Source organism: Tamandua tetradactyla, chromosome 2, assembly GCF_023851605.1.
Source record: "Tamandua tetradactyla isolate mTamTet1 chromosome 2, mTamTet1.pri, whole genome shotgun sequence".
In the NCBI taxonomy this organism is placed as follows: Eukaryota; Metazoa; Chordata; class Mammalia; order Pilosa; family Myrmecophagidae; genus Tamandua; species Tamandua tetradactyla.
This window is the reverse complement of record NC_135328.1, coordinates 45,386,726-45,407,016: the sequence shown is the minus strand read 5'-3', so window position 1 is coordinate 45,407,016 and position 20,291 is coordinate 45,386,726. Positions and strand designations below refer to the sequence as shown.

At 49.7% G+C, this 20,291-nt stretch overlaps 1 protein-coding gene across 12 annotated transcripts in view; it reads left to right on the top strand.

Moving 5' to 3' along the window:
* Positions 1 to 20,258, top strand: part of DENND1A (DENN domain containing 1A) — a 665,083-nt gene extending 644,825 nt beyond the window's left edge. For 2 of the 12 annotated variants that reach the window (XM_077144393.1, XM_077144391.1), the window contains exons 18-20: positions 12,351 to 12,479; positions 15,318 to 15,567; positions 16,672 to 20,258. In XM_077144393.1, the coding sequence (XP_077000508.1) occupies positions 12,351 to 12,479; positions 15,318 to 15,567; positions 16,672 to 17,868 (1,576 nt within the window). In that variant the 3' untranslated portion in view covers positions 17,869 to 20,258. The other 10 variants (XM_077144365.1, XM_077144376.1, XM_077144356.1 and 7 more) reach the window with 7 other exon arrangements.
* Positions 20,259 to 20,291: the final 33 nt, after the last annotated feature.

Here is a 20,291-nt window from a genome sequence, read left to right as displayed (position 1 = left end):
CAGCTTCCAGGTTCCTCGGACCTTAACAGATTTTTCCTTACCCTGATGAAATTAGTCACTTTTTTTTTAAGTCACCTCTTTAAAACTAGGGTAAACCTGTTAGCCACTGTATCAGAATATGAGATCATAGCTTTGTAGATATTTGAAATGCAAACCCAGCATATTTTTGCGGTGCACAAAAATCACCCAGACCAACAACATTCCACATTCTACAGAAAAGCATTACCAATTTTGGAGCCAGGTTCCCAATTAGAGGTTGGAGTTTCTTATCACATTTATGTACTCTGCTGTTTTTTTCAGACCCAATGCTAGGGGATGACTCTTATGCTAAAGAGCTAGTGCCTTGGCAATCCCAATATCCTGGTTAATATCTGAACTCTTTCGGTGTCACTCTTAAGTTTCCTTTTATTTCCTTTTGTAATAAGCCGTGTGTTGGACTACTGTTTGGTTTACATTTGGGGTTGAAATGGGCCAGTAGGAGCATAGGGGCCAATTTGCTAGGTTGGCAAACTGGCTGTGATAGAAAACAAATGACAGGCTCTCTGTGACCATATAGCACAGCGGCTCTGGCCCACAGGGAGCTGGAGAAGTACATTTAGAGACGTCATTCCAAGGGTTTCTCTCCTTTTCACATTTTTTAAATGAAGTAGTGGGGAGGGGCTGTTTTCCCATAACGCCAGTGACATTTCTGGTACCACATGGGTGTTTCCCTGCGTCTTTTCCCATGCTACCCACCCCTCCCCTGTGCTCCTCCACTTCCAAATGCCATGTCACAACAAGCACTTCAATGTGTTTTTCTCAACTGTCATCAGCTCCAGCTGGCAAGACCAACTTCTCGAAACACAGGACGCATCCAGCGGAAAATATTTTAATAAAACAGACTCTTCATAAAATATTGTTCTGGGGGAGAAAAGGAAACAGCTCTGCCGATCTATCAGCATTGTGTTGGGAGATGTGAAAAGACAAGTCAGCAGGCAGAAGCCAAATCCTAACGGGCCTGTGTTGGGGGTGGTTCCGTGTGGGCACAGGGACCCAGTTCCTGACCCTTTAATCTGGCCAGGGTTTTCTTCAATCACTGATCTTTGTCTCTACTGGGAATATCAAAGGGCTTCAGAAACTTAGAGGATTTGAGCAGCAGAAAAGGATGCTTAATCTTTGGAGTTGCAGGAAGAGATTCAGTCCTCCTGACTTCTTGTTCCAGTTCTCACTTCCAAATAGCACATTAAATAATTAACTTTGTGGACAGCAAGATGGAGCTGATTAAGACCACGACCGTCTCCAGCTCAGCGTTCTGGGATTCATCCACGGCCCGCAGCATCAGCTGTCAGCTCTCTGGCCCATCCATCCGTCGAAGTCCTTTCTTCCTTTCCAGCTGATATCCATCCTCCATTGATCCATATACCCATCTATCCATGCACCCATTCATTCAGCAGATCTCTTGGAAAACCTACTAGGTACAAGGTACATAGAATTTTTTAAAGGAGGCCTTAAAAGGGAGTCCCCACGCTGACTCTTTTGTTGACTTGCCTCGTCCCAAAATGAATGTCAGGTGTATTTTTCTGAATCAAGGGTAGGTTTGCTAGCCCCTTCACATCATTTGATGGCCATTGGAAGAATACTCCAAGATTTCTGGATAAAACATTCGTGTTGTTTTTCAGTTAACATTAGCTGATTAATATTCAGATAATATTTCTCTCCAGGAAGTGTTAACTATCTGCATTATTATTCAGAGCAAGGCTGATGGAATGCCTGGGGGATTCCCTAGGGTAAGGGTTAGGGTTAGGAGGGATCAGGAAGGGTTAGGAGGAATTAGGCAGCAGGGCCTGTGGGTTAGAGGCCAAGAGGCAGGAAGTACGATTAAGCATCTGTTGTGTTCTAGGTCCCCCTAGACTGGTTTGAGTTTCCCCTTCCACAGAGTGGCCATTTGGGCTCAGAAAATTTATTTAACCACTGTTCCCAAGATCACCTGGTTAGAAAGTGTCAGGACCAGGATTAAAAATTCTGCTTAGATCTCTCTATTACACCCTTCCTTGGGACAGTGCTCATGGAAGTCCTTTTTCTTTTTTTTTAACATGGGCAGGCACCGGGACTCGAACCCGGGTCCTCGGGCATGGCAGGCAAGCACTCTTACCTGCTGAGCCACCAAGGCCCACCCAGAAGTCCATTTTTAATCTGACTTTACCTAAAGAGGTAGCTGTGTCCTAAAATGACTTGACTGGCATTCCACCCTTCCTCTCTAGTTCCTGGAGGCTGTAACTGGGAATGGGAGCTTTTCAAACCTATTACTGCCAAAGAAGCAGTGTCCACTGGTAGCTGAGTAGTTTCTTCTTGGGGAAAGAGAGAGAAATAACATTTAACAGGTTTCCTATTTAACGGATAGAGAAACTGAGGCCGAGAGAGAAATTTTCAGTAACTTGCCCGAGGCCTCAGCTCTAGAAAATGGTGGGATCAGCTCTGACCTCAGCTGTCTGATAACAGAGGCCTTGTCCTTTTTTTCTGTCAAGGCTTTGTCAAGAACCTGATTATGATTATATGTCTCTCTGAGTGTTGAGGACGTGGCTGCTGCAGGGGTGCAGTGTGGTTCACAGTTTCCACCTGGTCAAGGTGGGCCTTGGTTATTTTCAGCCACAGTGTGCATAGCCACCAAGTTCCAGGTTATTTTCCTCTTGACTTGCCAGAAAATTGATGCTGAGAAAGAGACAACAGCAAGCTCTAAAAAAGCAGCATTGTGATTTGTACTCCAAACAGGCCACCTCTCTCAGGACCACACAGTGAATGCAGGCTGAGGCCAAAGGCAGGGAGTGGCTGTACTGATCCACAGGTGCCTCTCTCTGCCACTCAGCAAACACTTGCTGGGACGCAGCTGTCAAGATCAGGGGCAGTAGCCCTCACAGAGTTGCCAAGAGTACAGGAGGAGATAGTTATGTACAGCCACCTTCTAATTTAGTCTTCACAATAATGCAGAAGTGTAGGGCTGTCTCCTAAGTCTCCGTGGTTAAGGGATTTGCAGTTAGTGGTGGGTCTGAAAAGGGCCCAGCCCCGACCACCTGCATTCCTGAGCTCTTTCAGCTGCACGCCTTGTGCCCCAATGGGTGAGGCACAGAACACCCTTGGGTCACATGGGCTGCATCCTGGTTATGTGAAGTTTTATTGTACTAAGTAAGAATGGTCCAGATTCAGCCATCAGAGTCTCACTCGCCGTTACCCAGCTCAGTCCTCTGGCCAGATCCATCCAAAATCTGCTCTTTTCAGATTATCTTTTTTTGCTTATAAAAATGACGCAAGAGCCTTACAGACAATTTGGAAGTTAGAGGAAGAGACAAATTCACATTGAATCCCACTACTTCAATTTAACTACTTATTATCACCCCCTCTTTAGATCCCCCTCCAATCTTTTTCCTATGTATACTTTACAGAGCTGCACCTTCTTGCAGTGTTAGACCATCTGGCTTTTTCCATGTCTTAATAACCCTCACTGGAAACAACTACAGAAGATCCCATTGTGTGTATGTATGTGGTCTACCTAACCATGTCTCTGTATTTTGGATTTGCCGATTGCCTCCCGATTTTCACCAAAATGAAAAATGCCAGGGTAAATGTCCTCATTCTTGAAGCTTTTTTATTTAATATTGTTATAAGAAATAGAATAATTAATAACTACATTAATTAAGAGCTATGTGCTGAGCTCTTTACATACACCATTTTATTTCATCCTCACAACACATCTGGGGTGGGGGAGATATGTATTATTATCTCCATTTTATAGATGAGATCACAGATTTTGAGAGGTTGTCGCTGCACTTTGGTCACACAGCTACTGAGTAGCAGGGGTAATTTTCATGCCAAAGCCCTTAACATGTCATACAGGGAGATTTCTGCTCCATATCGCTAAATATCAACAAACTATACCACTTTATACTCTCATCAGAACTGTGGACTCCCTGGGATTTTGATGGTCTGGAGGACCCAGAGGAGCATGTAATCAATGTTAGAAATCCTTCTAGCTAAGGAAAAATTCTATACATTGTACTAGCTAGGCAGGCAGTCCATATACCAAACAGCCAGCCCAAGCTGCTTAGGAATTGGAGTCTGATCATCTGAATTGTACCGCATGACCCCAGAATCCAGGGCCCCAGAAGATTAAAATGAGATCAGAAGAAGCTGCCAGAATCATTTAGTGAGAGCTCTGCTCAACAACCAGGTCTGGAAACACTTTACAATAGGATCTCTTCAGCCCAGTTGCACATGTGCTCTGGCAAAAGTATTTACCCTCCCTCACTCTCCTCTGGACCTGGGCTCAGCACGGCCTCAGCTGTCAGGTTACTCTTGACTGGATTACCACAGGGTTAGAGCCCCTTGCCTTGCTATGCAGACCCAAAGTTGCTTTAGAGGTGCAGGGCAGTAAACTGTTGCTTGGAGGCAGACTAGGGGCATGGATACAGCTTTGGTATCAGACAAATCTGGGTCAGCCAGCTGGCCCACCAGTTACAAGCCTTGAGACCCTAGGCAAGTCTCTTTGCCCTTTTTAAACATGATGTGTATTAATATCCCAAGAAACAGTTTAGAAAACTGTCCACAGGAGATATACTAGCACCCTAAGTTAGCTTGCATGCCAATCTCTCTACTCTGGCCCTGGTTCCTCTTCTTACCTCATCTCCTGCAGTGACCACCATAGTCTCTTGACTCTGACACTTACCCTGACCCCTCCCCCATGAACCATGTACTCTCCCTTCCTATGCTCACAATACCCTGGGCTTCACCTGTGGCAGTTTTCTCTTTCCAATACACACCAGAAATCCAAAGCAGGGGCAGTATGTCCTTCAGCTTTGACTCTTCAATTCCAGGACAATAGCCTAGCCCAGGTCCTGCTCAGGGAGTGTTATTGAATGAATGAACAAAGGAATCATTGAAGGCAGGTTGGTGCTTACAGCCCAGCAGCCTGGAGATGGGGGAAGGGAGCAGTTAACAACCACAGATAGGTAAAGAGCACCTACTATGTGCCAGATGTGATTCGGATGTGAATATGAAGGCACCAGCACCTCCCTTGCCCTAACCCTCTAAACACCAAAAACTGTGACCAGCCCCAGGAGCAAGTCTCCAAGATGCCAGCTGGGCACCAGGCCCCAGGATGTAGAGGGCAGCTGTCTCGACACTACCCCCCTGGCAGGCTGCCACCACTTACTCCCTGAGCGGTTGGGAGCCCAAACACTCGAGCAGAAGGTCACAGACCCAATTAGCAAGGTGAGAGTCTCTTGACCCTACCCAAGCTGCCCCTCCCCTCTCTGACATGGGTTCTGAGGCCCTTGAGACAAAGCCCAGCCAGAAGCTAGACATGGAACCTGAGCCCAGACTAGAGAAGCAAAAAGTGACAAAGAAGAGCCCTCCTCCCTACCACCTCCACTTCCTGCAGCAGCCCAGGAAAGCACAGGGCCCATTCCTCTCCCACCACGGAAGGACTTTTTGCAGAAGCTGTCACCTTCCAGGGAATTTATTCCATCCCCCCAAAATCACACATTTAGGAATACTTCAGGAAAGCATGCCCCACCCTCAAGACTTGACTGAGGGCAGTCACCCCCTGAAAGGCTGTGTGGTCCTGAGACCCCTCCTTATTTAAGAGTCCACATCATGATTTCTCAACTGCCTGTTACAGGCCCAGTGCTTTTCCAGGTATTATCTTGGTTAACCTCCCCTGCACCCCTAAGATCTTTTCTTTTTTTTTTGCATGAGCAGGCACCAGGAATCAAACCCAGGTCTCCGCATGGCAGGTGAGAACTCTGCCACTGAGCCACCATGGCCCACCCCACCCCTAAGATCTTGAAAGTGAATGTTGCATTAGACCTGTTCCATATAGGAAGAAACCAAGATCCTTACAGGTGGAATGACTTGCCCTAGTCACCCAACTAGCCAGCACCGGGACCTACACCCAGGTCTGCTGGGTCCCACATCCAGTGCTTAGATCTCCTCTCCCCTCTTCTCTCCTCTCCTATCAGATGATATATGATATGATTGATATGATATGACACATCTCACCCTCTACCCTCCTGCTGCTATGTCCTCCAGAATTCATTCTCCAAACTTAACCCTTGCCAGGCAGAGTAAGAGGCAGTTTTTCTGCACAAGCTATACAGTTTCCCTCCTCCTCCCTCCTTTAAAGAACCTGGAGAGTGGGAAAATGGAATGAAAGCCATTGCCTGTGCTTGGTCCTCTCCACCTATGTGTGTATCCATCTAGTGGGATTGGAAGGACCTCTCAGGGTGTGCCTGGGACATGGGTATGGACATTGAAATTGGTATTAGTGGTTTTTGTTGAAAGGAAGAATAAATGAATGAACATACAGGTTGAGAAACGATTAAATGGATGGATAGATGAAGATTGGAAAGGCAATGAACACAATGATGCAAGAGAGTAGAGAAAGCTCCCCCGCCACCACCCACAGTGCTGCAGTCCTGAGGCCTCACACGACCTCCTAACTGTACATCTCCTTCAGTCCTTGTTCTGATGCAAGCCCGTCTGCAACCTGGTCCTTGCCAATTCTACCAGCCTCTTCTCTTGAAAACCTTACCCTGACCTCAAGCCCCCTGTGCCCCACCTCTCTGGAGACACTTGGAGTTGCTTTGATGATCAGACCCTTCAGCACCCTGGACCATTGTGCCACATCCAGCATACTCAGGATTAAAGACTCAGCTTCTGTGTCACCCCCAAGTGGAACCTCATCTAAGCGCCCCTGGGACAGGTAAACCCCACTACTGCCTTCTGGACGCACACATTCGCACACCTCCACAGATCAGTTCACCCAGCAGGTTGAACACCCACTCACTGGTAATTGTAACTCTTCACCACAGTGATTCTTCTTGTCATTATTGTTTGTAAGTAGAACTCCATGTCGTTTCTCTATCTATTCACATACAACTTAGTACAAAGATGCGATGTACGGCAGGTTCTCGTGTCTGTCTCCAGTTTTCCTCCCTGGGCCACTCGGAGGAGTCCTGGAGCTTCCTCTTTGGTTCCTCTGTGGAACCAAGCTTATTCCGTTCTGTCTTGCTACAGAGCCTTTTTAAACTTTTTTTTTTTAACCTATACACATGCTGAAAATGTGGTCTAGAGGGTAAGTGTGTCATGTGGAGGAGGGAGGCATGGCAGAATCTCCAGGGTGGGGGTTCTCCCAGATGCTTCTGGTATGCTCACATGTTCCCAACTGAGCGCCACTAATCTTTACTGGGAAGGTCTTTGAAGGCAGGGACCGTCTTATTTGTCCTTGATCATCAGGGGAAGATCCTGCAGAAGATGGAAATGCTCAGAATCCATTTGTTAACAGGAGAATGGGACAAGTAAATGAATATTCACAATGTGCCAAGTACTATGTAAAGCATTTTACAAGTATTTTCATTTAACTTCTATGATTGGACTATTGGGACAGGTTAAAATCCCCCTTTTTACAGATAAGAAATTGAAGTTTAAGGAGGTAAAGTGACTCTTCCAGGGTCACCTAGCTAGGAAGTGCAGGGTGGTAGAAAGTTGGCTAGACTGACATTCTCCTGGCAGGCAAGACCTGGCCTCACCTTGGGTCTCTGCCTGTGCATCTGCTGCAAGGGAACCACATAATCGAGGGCACCAGAGCAGCCAGGTCATTTATAAAGATCCTTTGTGCTGGAATGAAATGATCCTTTAAAAAATGATCCTTTAAGAAATGATCACCAGCTCCCCTTTATTACCTCCAGAGACCGAGTCCTGGCTGATATTTTCCCTTCTTTATCTCAAGTACATTTAAATGTCAATTAAACTTGAAATATCTACATTTGTCAGCATTTCATTTTGGGCCAGCGTGACGTGCCGCTGATTTGTCCACGCGATGTGACACATGAAAAAACTCTCGAGATGCAGATCTTCCTCATTAAAAAATGAGCCCGTGCGATCCTGGCACAGCAGAGAGCCACAGAGCGCGTCCCCCTTCCTGACGCCCCGTCTCTGACATGGTATTTAAAAAGGAACAGCCGTGCCTGTCACCACTGTCACACTCACACGCTAACCGGCGACACGTTAAAGCAAACATTAGAAAGGGTTCGGGAAGTCATCTGCATGGTAACCCTGCGCGGGGATGAGGTGGGCAGAGGCGGGAGCAGCGCGGGGAGATGACGGGGGCCTGGATGCTGATGGACAGTGGGCCCTTCTTTCTCTCCAAGACTCTGGCAGCCCTCACTGGGTAGCCCAGTTCGCCACAACCTGCCTTTTCACAGACAGCTCTTTGTGTTTAACAAAACCCAGGCAAGTGGTGGGTGGCAGACTGCAGGGTAGTAGCTGAATTGGGTTAATGAGGGAAGAGGTACACTTTATTATTATTATTATTCTGCCTTAAGCTAATAAAAAATTTAAACCTGGACGTTTTCAATGGTTCATCTTTTGTCTCTGACAAATATCTGACTGTATATTTCATGGAAGAACATGAAGAGCAGAATTTAAATATGTTTATTTTGAAATCTCGCCTTTTATTAAAAGTAGAGGGGGAAATACCCTAGCTCTTATCTCATTATTTCAGGTAGGGGGAAATGAAGAGGTGGGATCGTGTAATTGTCCAGAGTCAGGCAAATCCAGAGTCAATTCCTAGCTTTATGTTTAGCTGCTATGTGACCCTAAGCAAGTGACTCTCCCTCTCTGAACCTCGATTTCTTCATTGCAAAATGGGGATATGGTGAAGAATTACTGAGAAACTGTATGGACAGTATTTAACCCAACACTTATGAACACTGCTAGTGTCACCATCAGCATCCATGTGACACAAAGCCTGGACTTGAAAAAACTCTGATCTGACCAATCATATGGTGAATGTCTCACCTGGATGCCTACCCTCTTGTTGAAGCTACTGCCTGACTAGCCTGGCCTGGCCAGGAGACCCAGCTGGAGAGGGTAGGCAGGTTGTGAGCAGGAAATTGAGGCTCCTCTCTTCCCAGCCACATCCCTGATCACACCAGTGCGTGTGGCACAGGATTTTGATAGCACCTGAACTGCAGCAGTTTTGTTGACAAAGCCAAGCCCCAGCCCAGCACAAAGGCTCGTTGCTCTGTGTGAATCCAAAAGTTCCTGGTCAGTTTAGTGGCATTCAGCAAATGTGCCAAGCTTTCCATCAAAACCAGAGGTGGCGACCCATGCTTGAACATCCTGAAAGGTGTTCAGGATGAATTGGAGGGCCACCCAAGAGCTCATTCAGTTTGACCCACTTGGGAGTATGTAGCCCCCCTCATGTCCATCCACTACCAGCCTGGCTGACGGGAAAACACAGGTGGGATCCTAGCTCATCACTTCCGGGTGGCTGCTTCATCACACCTCTTTGCTCACATAGCACTGGGCCTGCTCACAACAGGCACATGGAAAGTGATGCTTGGTTGGAGGGATGGATGGATGGATGGATGGATGGCTGGATGGATGGACGGATGGACGGATGGATGGACAGACGGACAGACAGACTGATGAAGGTGTCATGCTCTATAAAATCAGTACATTGATACCTTCTTGCTAGGCTGTCGTGAAAGGTAGAAGTAAATATGTGAACTCTCTGGCACAGTGCCAACTTGTGGATATTATTTTAAATACATCTCTGAGGTTCCAACTTGCCCCTATCTGATAACCTCACTCCCATACATGGTCCCATCCTACATGTCTTAGCACCTCCAAGGGAATCCAGAGAGGAGACACATACAGTAACAGAAGCTCCTGAAAGGAAATGCATGACATGGTAAGGTTCCAGAAAGATGAGTGAAATGGGTTTATATGTCACCCTGTCTCCCCAGAGAGACCTTTCCAGCATGCTTGCTTTCATTTATTCGGTCAGCAAACTTCCATGGAGTCATTGCCAAGCTCCTCAAGCTCAGGTGGGGATAAAGAGAAAAATAAGCTAGCCCCTGGCCTTGAGGAGCTCAACTCAAAAAATAGAATTACAAGAGGTTTAATGGTATCTATGAAGTACTGAGGTGCATATCACTGGAAAAAGCTTACTTCATCTAGAGTGAAAATGCAGCCTGGGAGCCCCCCAGAGAGCTTCCTAGAAGAGGTGGCATATGAGCTGAGTTTTCAAGACTGAAGAGCAGTCAGTTTGCCAGGCAAAGAAGACAGGGAGGTGGAGTGTTAAAGGGCTGCATGTGCTCAGAGATGTTTAGCGTAGCTAAAGTACAGAGTGTGGGTGAAAAGAGGCCACAGAGGTGAGCAGGGCCAGGGCTGCAGCCCTGTGACTGCCTTGTTTAGAGCTCAGACTTGGCCTCACCCAGGCCACCCAGCAGGCTCTATCAGCTCCCCAGAGCTGAGCATGAGGCCATGGTGCTGCCCATCCCTGCATGCCTCACCACCTCAGGAGGGCAGCCCAGTGCAAGTGAATGAGAATGGGTGTCCCCCATCCCCCAGAGCTTTTAAACAGATGAGTAAATGATTCTACAGATGTCTGAATCTTATTATACATGAAACCTTATTCAGTGGACATGGTCACCCCACAACCAATTGCAGTGAAATTGCGGGAGAGTGACATGATCAGATTTGAACTTCAAAATGCTCCAGTGGCTGTGTGGAGGGTGAGAAGCCCGGCTTTCCTGCTCCAGCTTGTTTTATGTTCGGGTGCTGTGAAAGTGTCAAGAGTTGGACGGCCTTGCCTGGAGACTGGCCAGGGCACCTCTTCCTGCCCTCTCTACTGAGTGCGGAGGTCAGTACCCACCCTGGGCTGATGCTCTCTCTGGTCCAGGAAGGGCTGAGGTGTGCCTTGTGTCTACCATCTAGCAAGATGGCCCAGGAACGGAGGGAGCACTGAGACCACCACCCCCTGTGGTGTAACCTGGACAAGAGGCTTCCCCTCTCTGAGCCTCAGCCTCCACTTCCATAAATTGAGATCAAAACTCGGCCCTGCTAACCTCCGGGGACATGGTGAGAAAATGAGGGTATGGTGTGAGCGTAAGCTGAGCTCCACAGCTCTAGATTCAGGTTCGGTCCTACTTTTAAAACAGCAACTGATTCTTGGGTAACAATTGGGTCAACACCAGTGCCAGGGGAGAGTGGCCAGCCCAGTCAAAAGCCAGTCTGCCAGTGACAATTGCTCTCCTTCATTTACCTTCTAGGGGTGAATTTCTTGTACTTTTTTCCCACGTTACCCTTTCCTGAAATAAAACCTTAAAGAAATTCTGCCATATAAAGCAAAGAAAGGAGACTGCTGTGGTCGGAGGAGGAGGGGAGAGGTGGTAAGAGAAGATAGCCTGACTCGGGCATCCCTTACCTCCCCTATCCCCCCCCACCCACCCAGTGTAACCACCCCCCACCTCAGGCTCTGGGGAGCAAGTCACAGCCCCCAGACCCGGGCAGAGGCACCGACCACCCACTCCCAGCACCCAGGCCAGGATTTGAACTGAGGTCTACCCAGCCCACTTCCCCTCTCCCAGGCACACAGCCTCCCACGGCCCTGATCAGTATATAATTTATAGGAGCTGGGCACCAAGTTTCTCTGGGCCATGTATGTGTTTGTGTTTTTAGGGGGAGAGCTCACAGGTGGCTGACAAGGAAGATGCATTTTTTATAACAATGAATATTTAATTTTCACATCACTGATGAAAAAGACTCTCTGAAGAGGCATCTGAGGGAGACTCCAGAGAGCAGCCGCTAATCAGAAAAGGGCCTTCTCCCGAGTGCCCTTCCACATGGTTCACTTTTTTCTTTAACTTTTTTATTCTTTATTTTTTCCTGATTAGCAAAGTGCATATGTTCATTGTACAAAATGTAGAAGACACAGAATAATAGAGATGAGGGGGGGAATCACCCATGACCCTACCAGCTGTTGTAGACATTCGGACACATGCCTTTCCAGTCTTTTTTCTATGCACTTTTTTCATAAGTAGATGAGAGAGAATGCTGTATTATTGCCATACTGCATCTATAATTAAAAATGCTTTTTTATAAACATTATGTTTAATTGGGAGCATAATATTCAGTCAACTGTACCATAATTCACATCACAGATTCCTATTGTTGGAAATATAGATTGCTTTCAGTTTTTCACTAGTATAAATGGAGTGGCAATGAACATCTTTTCTGCATAATTCTCTGCTACATTTAGGGTTATCTAAATTGAAATAGAATTACTAGGTCATAGATTACTCAGCTGTGTGTTTAAGGCTCCTGACATGTGGCAAATCCAGTTTCTTTTCTATTTATCAGGCCTCCCGTGCCCTCTGGCCTGCCACTGGGAAGCCTCTCCCCCAGCCTGGCACAGTGGCACCGGGCACCCCAGCACCCTCTCGAGCCCTCCTCCCCACCCCACCGCGTGGCATTCCAGTGGTGCTTCCCTAACTGCCTGTTCTCTTCTCTTTTGTCTTCCTCTGCCCCAGCCTGGTAAAGCCCTTGCGACACTATGCGGTCTTCCTCTCCGAAGACTCCTCTGATGATGAATGCCAGCGGGAAGAGGGCCCGAGCTCTGGCTTCACCGAAAGCTTTTTCTTCTCTGCTCCTTTTGAATGGTCTCTCCTTCCTTCTTTCATTTCCCCGTCGAGATGCTTGCCTTGAGCTCTGCTTGGTGACTCCCCAGGGCCGCTGTGGAGGGAGGGGTGGAGGGAGGGGTGGAGGGAGCTGCTGCCTGCCGGGTGCCCGAGTGCCAGCTTGCAGCATGAATGCCACCTCAGGGTGCCTCCTCTTGGGCGTGCCTTCCACCAGCCCTACCAGGGCTGTGACTGCGCAGCGAGGTGGGAGACAGGGCGTTGTGGGCTGCAGTTAGCCTGACTAAATGCCACAGCCCCTCATCTCGGCACCTCTCAGAAAGCCCGTGGAGGTAAGAGGGGTCTGATGTCAAGTTGGTAAAAAACCAAAACTTGACTGATGTGGAAAGTGTATATTAATGCTGGCATATTCAAATGTTTTACTGATCTGCCTGGCTTTTTAAAGATTATATTTATCATTATTATTTGCAGCCTAAATCTCATACTAATTACAAACAACAATAATAATTTTCTTAAAGGTTCCCTCACAATCGAGCCATTCCCCCAAAATTAAGTTTCTGGGGTTCCCTTTCTCTTTGCCCGTCCTTGCCCCACTACCCACAGGTTTCTCAGAGCTAGGATCGAGAAGTGACAGCTTTCGTCCATTTTTGTTTGTTAACGAGGTCGAGTGAGTGTGGCTCTGCCACATTACCCTCAGCCCCCTCCAGGGAGGGAACTGTTACAGCCATTTTACAGATGAGGGGATTTTTCTCCTCCACCCCCCCCCCACAACCCTTTTCATCAGCTTCTCCCTACTGGAGTCACAGTCCCTCCCCCTGGGTTCCTCTGGGTGCCTTGGAAACCTCAGGCTGCTCTGCCACCCACCACTGCCCTCCAAGGGCAGGACAGCCCTGGACTAGCCGTCAGGACACAGGGCCCCCAGCCCTGTCCTACCACAGGCCAGGTGCACCCTCCTGATGTCCTCACTTAGAAAGAGGGGGTGTAAATCAGTGCTTCCCAAGCTTCACAGGCCGCTCTTCCTGTACATGAATTGAATCTTTTTTCTTTAGAATTTCTGTTTTAAAAGTCTTAGAATTAGCCTTGTCTTAAGCAAAAATATCTATGAAATCATAGGTTTATGTACTAGCTATTATTTTCTATTACCAATTAAAGATAGAATCATTGGGAAAAGAAACATTCATCATATTTCAATTTAAAATCACCTTTAGGAAAAGGTGGGTAACATCCTAAGACTCTCCTGCTGCACATTCCCCAGAGTCCAGGGCTCATCCCTATCATGTGCTTTTTAAATTAATTAATGCCTTATTTGGATAATAGAAAATGCACATCTTCTTACCCCGTAACCTCAAAAATTAGGATAAGCCTGTGTCTGTGTGTGTTTTAAAAGGAATTGGTCCATCTTAACTCAAAGCCACATGGATTTTAAAAAAACACCATTTCCTTAAGTTTAAGAAGCCCTTGGACTCTTTTATCTCCCTCATTGTGTTCAAATTTGGTTAGAGGGTCTTTAATTCCTTGGTCAGATGGCTTGTTCAGCGTGTGGGACTTAGGACACTTAGATTTGGTTTCCATTTCTTGCCATGTACTGTGCATGATATAGGGTAAGTTACTTAGCCTCTCTGGGCTTCGGTTTCTTCATCTATAAAGTGGGGTGTGAGCCCTACTCTGTTCACTCCTCTCGTTGCTTAAGCAAGATAGGTCAGTCTACTGAATCCCTGCCAATTGCCCAGACGCTTCCTTGTGCGCTGCGTTCCCCTGTCTGTCCCCTGCCTTCCTGGGAGCTGGCCTTCCATGTGAGCCTGTGCAGTGTCAGCAGGGGGCGCCCTTCCCTCACTTTCCCCAGTCTCGTAGTTAGAGGAGGTGAGAGGCTGCTCGGTGGTGACTGATCCACAAGAGGCCAGCATTTACCTAGCAGCCACACACCCAGCGCTGCCCTAGGACTCAGGCCTGTCCCTAGGACTCAGGCCTGTGGGAAAGGAAGGTAAGAAGAGCTTTGTTACCTGTGCATGGGGGCTGCTGCATGGTTTTGTTGCTGTTAGCACGGAGCAGGCCCCTGTGACAACCAGGCTTACTGGTGGGTTGTTGACGCTGTTAGCATCTTTTCTGAATGCCTGCTGTGTGCCAGGCTCTGCTTTTGCTCTTGTAATCTTCACAAGTACCTTCAAGGTAGGTGTACTCTGTAATGAGGGGAGCTGAGGCTCAGAGAGGCTAAGTAACTTGCCCAAAGTCCTACAGCAAGCAGATGACAAGAACGGGACTGGAAGTGAGTTGCACAGGCAGAAGCCCAGACAGTTTCCCCTGAAGATCCTGGAACTCATTGGGCTGCTACTCTCAGGAAAGTTTTCCCTGCTCAGTTCCCCTGGAGTCACAGGACTCAACTCTTCACCTCTGTGGCAGCTGCTTGTAGATGACTGATTTGGGGGTCAGGATTAGGGTTAGGGACAGTTAGGAGTATAGATGGTGGGCTCAGGAATGTGTGTGCTTGTATTCCCTTTCCACTTGTGTTCTATTCCTTATGTCTTGTCTGTAAGCCTACTAGCTAGTTATATGATGGGACTTGTACTTTTGGGGAGACTGAGTGGGCCCCCTCAGAACTCCTCAATGCAAGTGAGGGCCAAAGGCACTTGTTCCAGGTCACACCGTGGGAGGTAGAGCTCAAATTCAGACCCGGGTCTGAGAGCAAAGCTCACACCCTTGCTGCTGCCCAGACTCCTACACTCACAGATGCCCCAGGACACCCCCTCATCCTGAAGTTGCCTGGGCATGCTCCTCAAGTACTAGAAGTTCTTGGGGTATTGGGGTTGCTTACTTCTCCCTTGGACACTCTGGCGGGAGAACCCAGCCTGTTCTGTCTTCTCCCAGGCCACAGCCGTATCGGACACTCAAGGAGTCTGACAGCGCAGGTGACGAGGCGGAGAGTCCAGAACAGCGAGCACGGCAGCCTGTGGGCCCAGCCCCTCCAGACCGGGCTGCCAGCATCGACCTCCTGGAAGACATCTTCAGCAGCCTGAACATGGAGGCTCCCCTGCAGCCTCTGGGCCAGGCCAAGAGCTTGGAGGACCTTCGGACCCCCAAAGACCTGAGGGAGCAGCCGGGGACCTTTGACTATCAGGTATGGTGTTGGCAGGGACGGGCACCTGCTGGGAGCCAGCTGCTTTCTACATGTGAGGCAGGTCCCCCCATTTGACAACGGAGGAAAATGAGGGAGAAACAGTGGCTTTTCTGAGGTCTTCAGCCAATAAGCAGGTTCAGTCTGACTGCAGACCCTCCAAGTGGGTCAGGGGCCAGGCTACCAACAGTGATCCCTGCAGGAGATGCTGGAGCCTGACAGAAACTTGCCTTCCGCTTCCACTTGTGCAGCAGACAGAGGTGGGCTGCTACTCCAGGCCATTCTCCCCAGGACCACCAGTCTGACCCCCCGGCAGGGGCTTTGGCCCCTGGCAGAATTGGGGTTGCTCCCATCCCATCCAAGGCACTTAGAAGAGACTTTGGATCAGAATTCCTGGGTTCTGGGTAATTCCCATGTGACCACTGACCATGTATGATTTCCAGTCACCTCCTCTCTCTGTGCCTCCTTACAGTCTCTCTGGGTCATGCTGTGAAATTTACAAACCTCCCACATACCCAAGAATTCATCTGTTCCCTGCTATAAGAGATTGCTAATCCCACTGATGATGAGGAAACTCAGGACAAAAGAAGGGAAGTGACTTGCCCAAGGTCATATAGTTTATACACAGCAAAGCCAGGACCTGAACCGGTCCTCCTACTTTCTTCTCGGCCAGTGTGCCTTCAGCCAGGTCCTAAGCCCCACCTTCTTTGGTTCACAGGCCATCATGGGTGTCCACAAACTTTGAAAAGTACTAAGGGCTGAGTTGGTAGATAAGTTATTTTCCTAAAACTACTTGGCAGTCACTGGCATAAAAGAACAAGGACTTACTCTGGAATCCATTTGTGCCACATGGTGAGAAAAGCCTGGGCTTAGAGTCCAGACAGACCTAATTCTCTGTTGGGTGACCTGGAGCAAGGCCCCAGACTGCTCTGAGTCCCATCTCCCCATCTCTCCAGGGAGCCAACTGTCCACATGGCTGTGAACGAAGCCCTGGTGCCCGTCCACCACCTGGCACACAGAAGGGGCATGGGAATAGGCACTCACTTCTTTCCCATCAGGCCAGGTCACCCTGTGGTCACTTGAGCCTTCCTCACTCCCTCCAAACAGAGGCTGGACCTGGGCGGAAGCGAGAGAAGCCGTGGGATGCCTGTGTCCTTGAAGCTTGCTCATCCATACAACAAACTCTGGAGCCTGGGTCAGGACGACATGGCCATCCCCAGCAAGCACCCTGCCACTGCCCCTGAAAAGCCCTCAGCCTTGCTGGGGAACTCCCTGGCACTGTCCCACAGGCCCCAGAACTGGGACACCATCCTGAACCCCAGCGACAAGGAGGAGGCGTCCATCCCTACTCCGGGCAGCATTACCATTCCCCGACCCCAAGGCAGGAAAACCCCAGAGTTGGGCATTGTGCCCCCGCCACCTACTGCCCGTCCAGCCAAACTCCAGGCTGCCAGTGCCGCACTTGGTGATTTTTCCTCAGAGCGGCCACAGGCTGAGCGAGAAAAGCGAGCTGCCCGGAGTCCAGCCCCATTCCCAGGGCTTCTCCCTGGTGGAGCCCCTCATGGCCCCACTGAACTACTCCAGCCATGCAGCCTGGCCCCAAGGCCTGCAGGTACAGGCAGCGACACGCTGCTCGCCCTACTGGACCCACTTAACACAGCCTGGTCGGGCAGCACCATTCCAGCCGCCCCTACCGCCCCAAATGTAGCCACCCCATTCACCCCCCAGTTCAGCTTCCCCCCTGCAGGGACCCCTACCTCATTCCCACAGCCATCACTCAACCCCTTTGTTCCATCTGTGCCAACAGCACTGCCCACTGTGCCCCTGGTCTCCACACCAGCCGGGCCTTTTGGGGTGCCTCCTGCTCCCTTGGGGCCAGCTTTTGCACCCAGCCTCCTACTGTCGCATTCTGGCTTCTGTGCCCCACATAGATCCCAGCCTATGTCTGCCCTCTCCATGCCCAACCTCTTTGGCCACATGCCCGTGGGTGCTCACACCAGCCCCCTGCAGCCACTTGGCCCCCCAGCTGTCGCCCCTTCAAGGATCCGAACGTTGCCTCTGGCCCGCTCAAGCTCCAGGGCTGTCGAGGCCAAGCAGGGACTGGCACGGAGGCCTGGAGAGCCCCCTCTCCTTCCTCCCAGACCCCCCCAGCGCCTGGAGCCAGCACTGAAGCCCTCAGCTCCTCCTCAAGAGGCCAGAGACCCCTTTGAAGATTTATTACAGAAAACCAAGCAAGACGTGAGCCCGGCCCCTGCCCCAGGCTCAGTGGAGCAGCTCAGGAAGCAGTGGGAGACATTTGAGTGAGCCAGGGCCCTTGAGGAGTTGGGGAGCCAGTAGAGGCCCGAGCAACATGCCCAACCCCAAGCTCACTGCCATGGTTCCCATGTGAGCTGGCCCTCTGCTTTCCTTGCACCTCTCCCTCTCCCCCATTTCTGCCCAGGCACCGTGGTGGGAAGGGTTGGGCCCCTCATGCTGTCCCTTCCTCCCCCTCCACACTGCCCGTCTCTGAGGTCTGGCTACTGGAGAATGGTACTGGTTCTCACCTGGGAATTGACCAGCCACCATCCCTCCCTAGCACCCTTGATTGGGTTTTGCACTAAAGAGGCCCGCTGGGCCGTTGACTGCCCCAAACCCATCCTACCCACCTTCCTTCTGGAAACCCCCCAGGAGAAGCCACAAGGCTCCTCCAGGCCTTTCCTCCCAATCCCAGCTCTCCTGTCACAATTGCATCCCAACCCATGGGGCCCACCTGACAGGCACATGTGCTGGTGTTACTCTCAGCGTGAGCGCGTCTGTACAAGACACAGATGGGTGCGATGTTTATATAAGGGACACTGCCTCCCTGGACTGGAGGCTCTCCCTGGCGGGAGGCTTCCAAATACTCTCTAGCAATACACACACTTTCTTTCCCAAATCTTCACTCCAACCCCCTCACTTCTGTTGTTTGGGTGTGGTAGGGATTTGGGGCCCGGGGGATCCTTGGGATCCCTGGTGATAGCCACTCACAGCCCCAACCAGCCCTGCATGGGGGCTGGGAGCACCAGCAACTCTGATTTTTAGAAAAATAAAAATATGTCAATGTGAGAGCATTAGGAGGGGCTATCAAGCCCTCATTCAGCTCTCTGTCACTTGACATGTGTTATCCTGGTCTCTTGTGTCACAGTCAAAGCTGGGGCTCGGCCTCTTGTTGCTTGGGGCTTCATAGACAGAGCCAAGCAGCAGGGGCCGAGATTCCAACTCAGAGGCCAACTTAATGCCACCAACCAATATGGGGGGGGGGGGGGTCACAGCAGCCAGAGCCTCCCCCACCAGGTCTGGAACGGGCAGTGGCCCTGAGCCCTTCTCCAGTCCCCCAGGGGAGTGGAGAAGTTGGCATCTTTTGGCCTGGAGCCATCCCCTCCCACCCACCTCACATTCTCGCCAGCACAGACATTCCTGAGGCCAACGTCACTAAAGTTAAATTGAAATGTTTTGTTATTGTTTCTTTTATCTTTCTTTGCTTTTTTACCTTATTGAATTGATGAATCTTGAAATTGACCGATTTCCATAAACCAAGTTAAAATATGGCCCATTTAAGAAAACAACCATCTGAGACATGCAGGAAATTGTGAGCATTTTGACCTGATTCTCATTTCCTATTGTTGAATGGTCAGACACAGTCTACCCAGGTGTGTCTGATGGCCCATGGGGGTCTCTGGAGGCCCCATAACCCTGGGGAGCACCATCGGTGTCTGAGAGGTTGGGAGGCCACTGCTGCTTTGCATGAATGTTTGAGAACTAAAGGGCTGGCCCTGAGGTTCTGCTCTAACGGGTTTGAAGAGCTGTTGGCCTGGCATACAGCCCCTTCTTGAGTCAATCATGACCCCTAAGAATGACTCTGTGAGCAAGTTTTCTCTCCAGGTCTTCTTGGGAGTATTCCCTGCCAGCAATGGGGAGCAGTGTCTTGCCTGGGCCCCACGGAACTCTCCCAGGCCCTCAGGTGTTTCAGCACCAATTCTGGTTCCATCAAGGACCTCTGGTGGACCAGAAGCTGCACCAAGAGATGCTAGTTGGCTCCAGGCAAGTGGAGCCACATGCCCTGGCTGCGCTGGGGGCATGATGGTGAACGTTCGTTCACACAAGCACTGTTGTCTCTTCACTTGCTGGATTGAATTTGCAAACCCAAGAATGAATTTTGTGTGTGTTTAATAAAATCTTCTTGGGAAGGCTGGTGGTAGGTCCATGTTATTGAGGGAATTCTGGAAGGAAGCCCCGTGTGGTAAGTCCCAGTGGCTAGCCTCGGCCATCTTCACCACCCCAGTTCTGCAGAGATGGAGGCAGAGCTCAGCGCAGTTATATTTGAACCCTGGGCAAACTCCAAAGCCAGGGTCCCCAGTTAGGGTTCTAAGCTCAGCTCGTCCCCTTCCCTTTGCAAGCCAGACATGGGGGGTGGGCTTATCAGATGGGCAGCTGTTAGGAGCATCAGATGGTCTAGTCACAGACATGCCCAGCCCTGCCAGCTCCATGGAGTAAGACTGCACTGCAGGCCAAAGGCAGTGAGTGCTGAGGGCGTCCAGGCTCCAGGAGAGAACAAGTTCAAGGGGATGCCTGGAAGTTCATCCCTGCAGGTCTCTTAATTGGCAAAAGCAGAGTCTTGGAATCTGAACCTCTATTGGATGTTTGTATTTGGAAGGAAGAGCTGGACTAAGCACCTAAGGTAGGCGTTAAACACACCTAGTCACCACCAC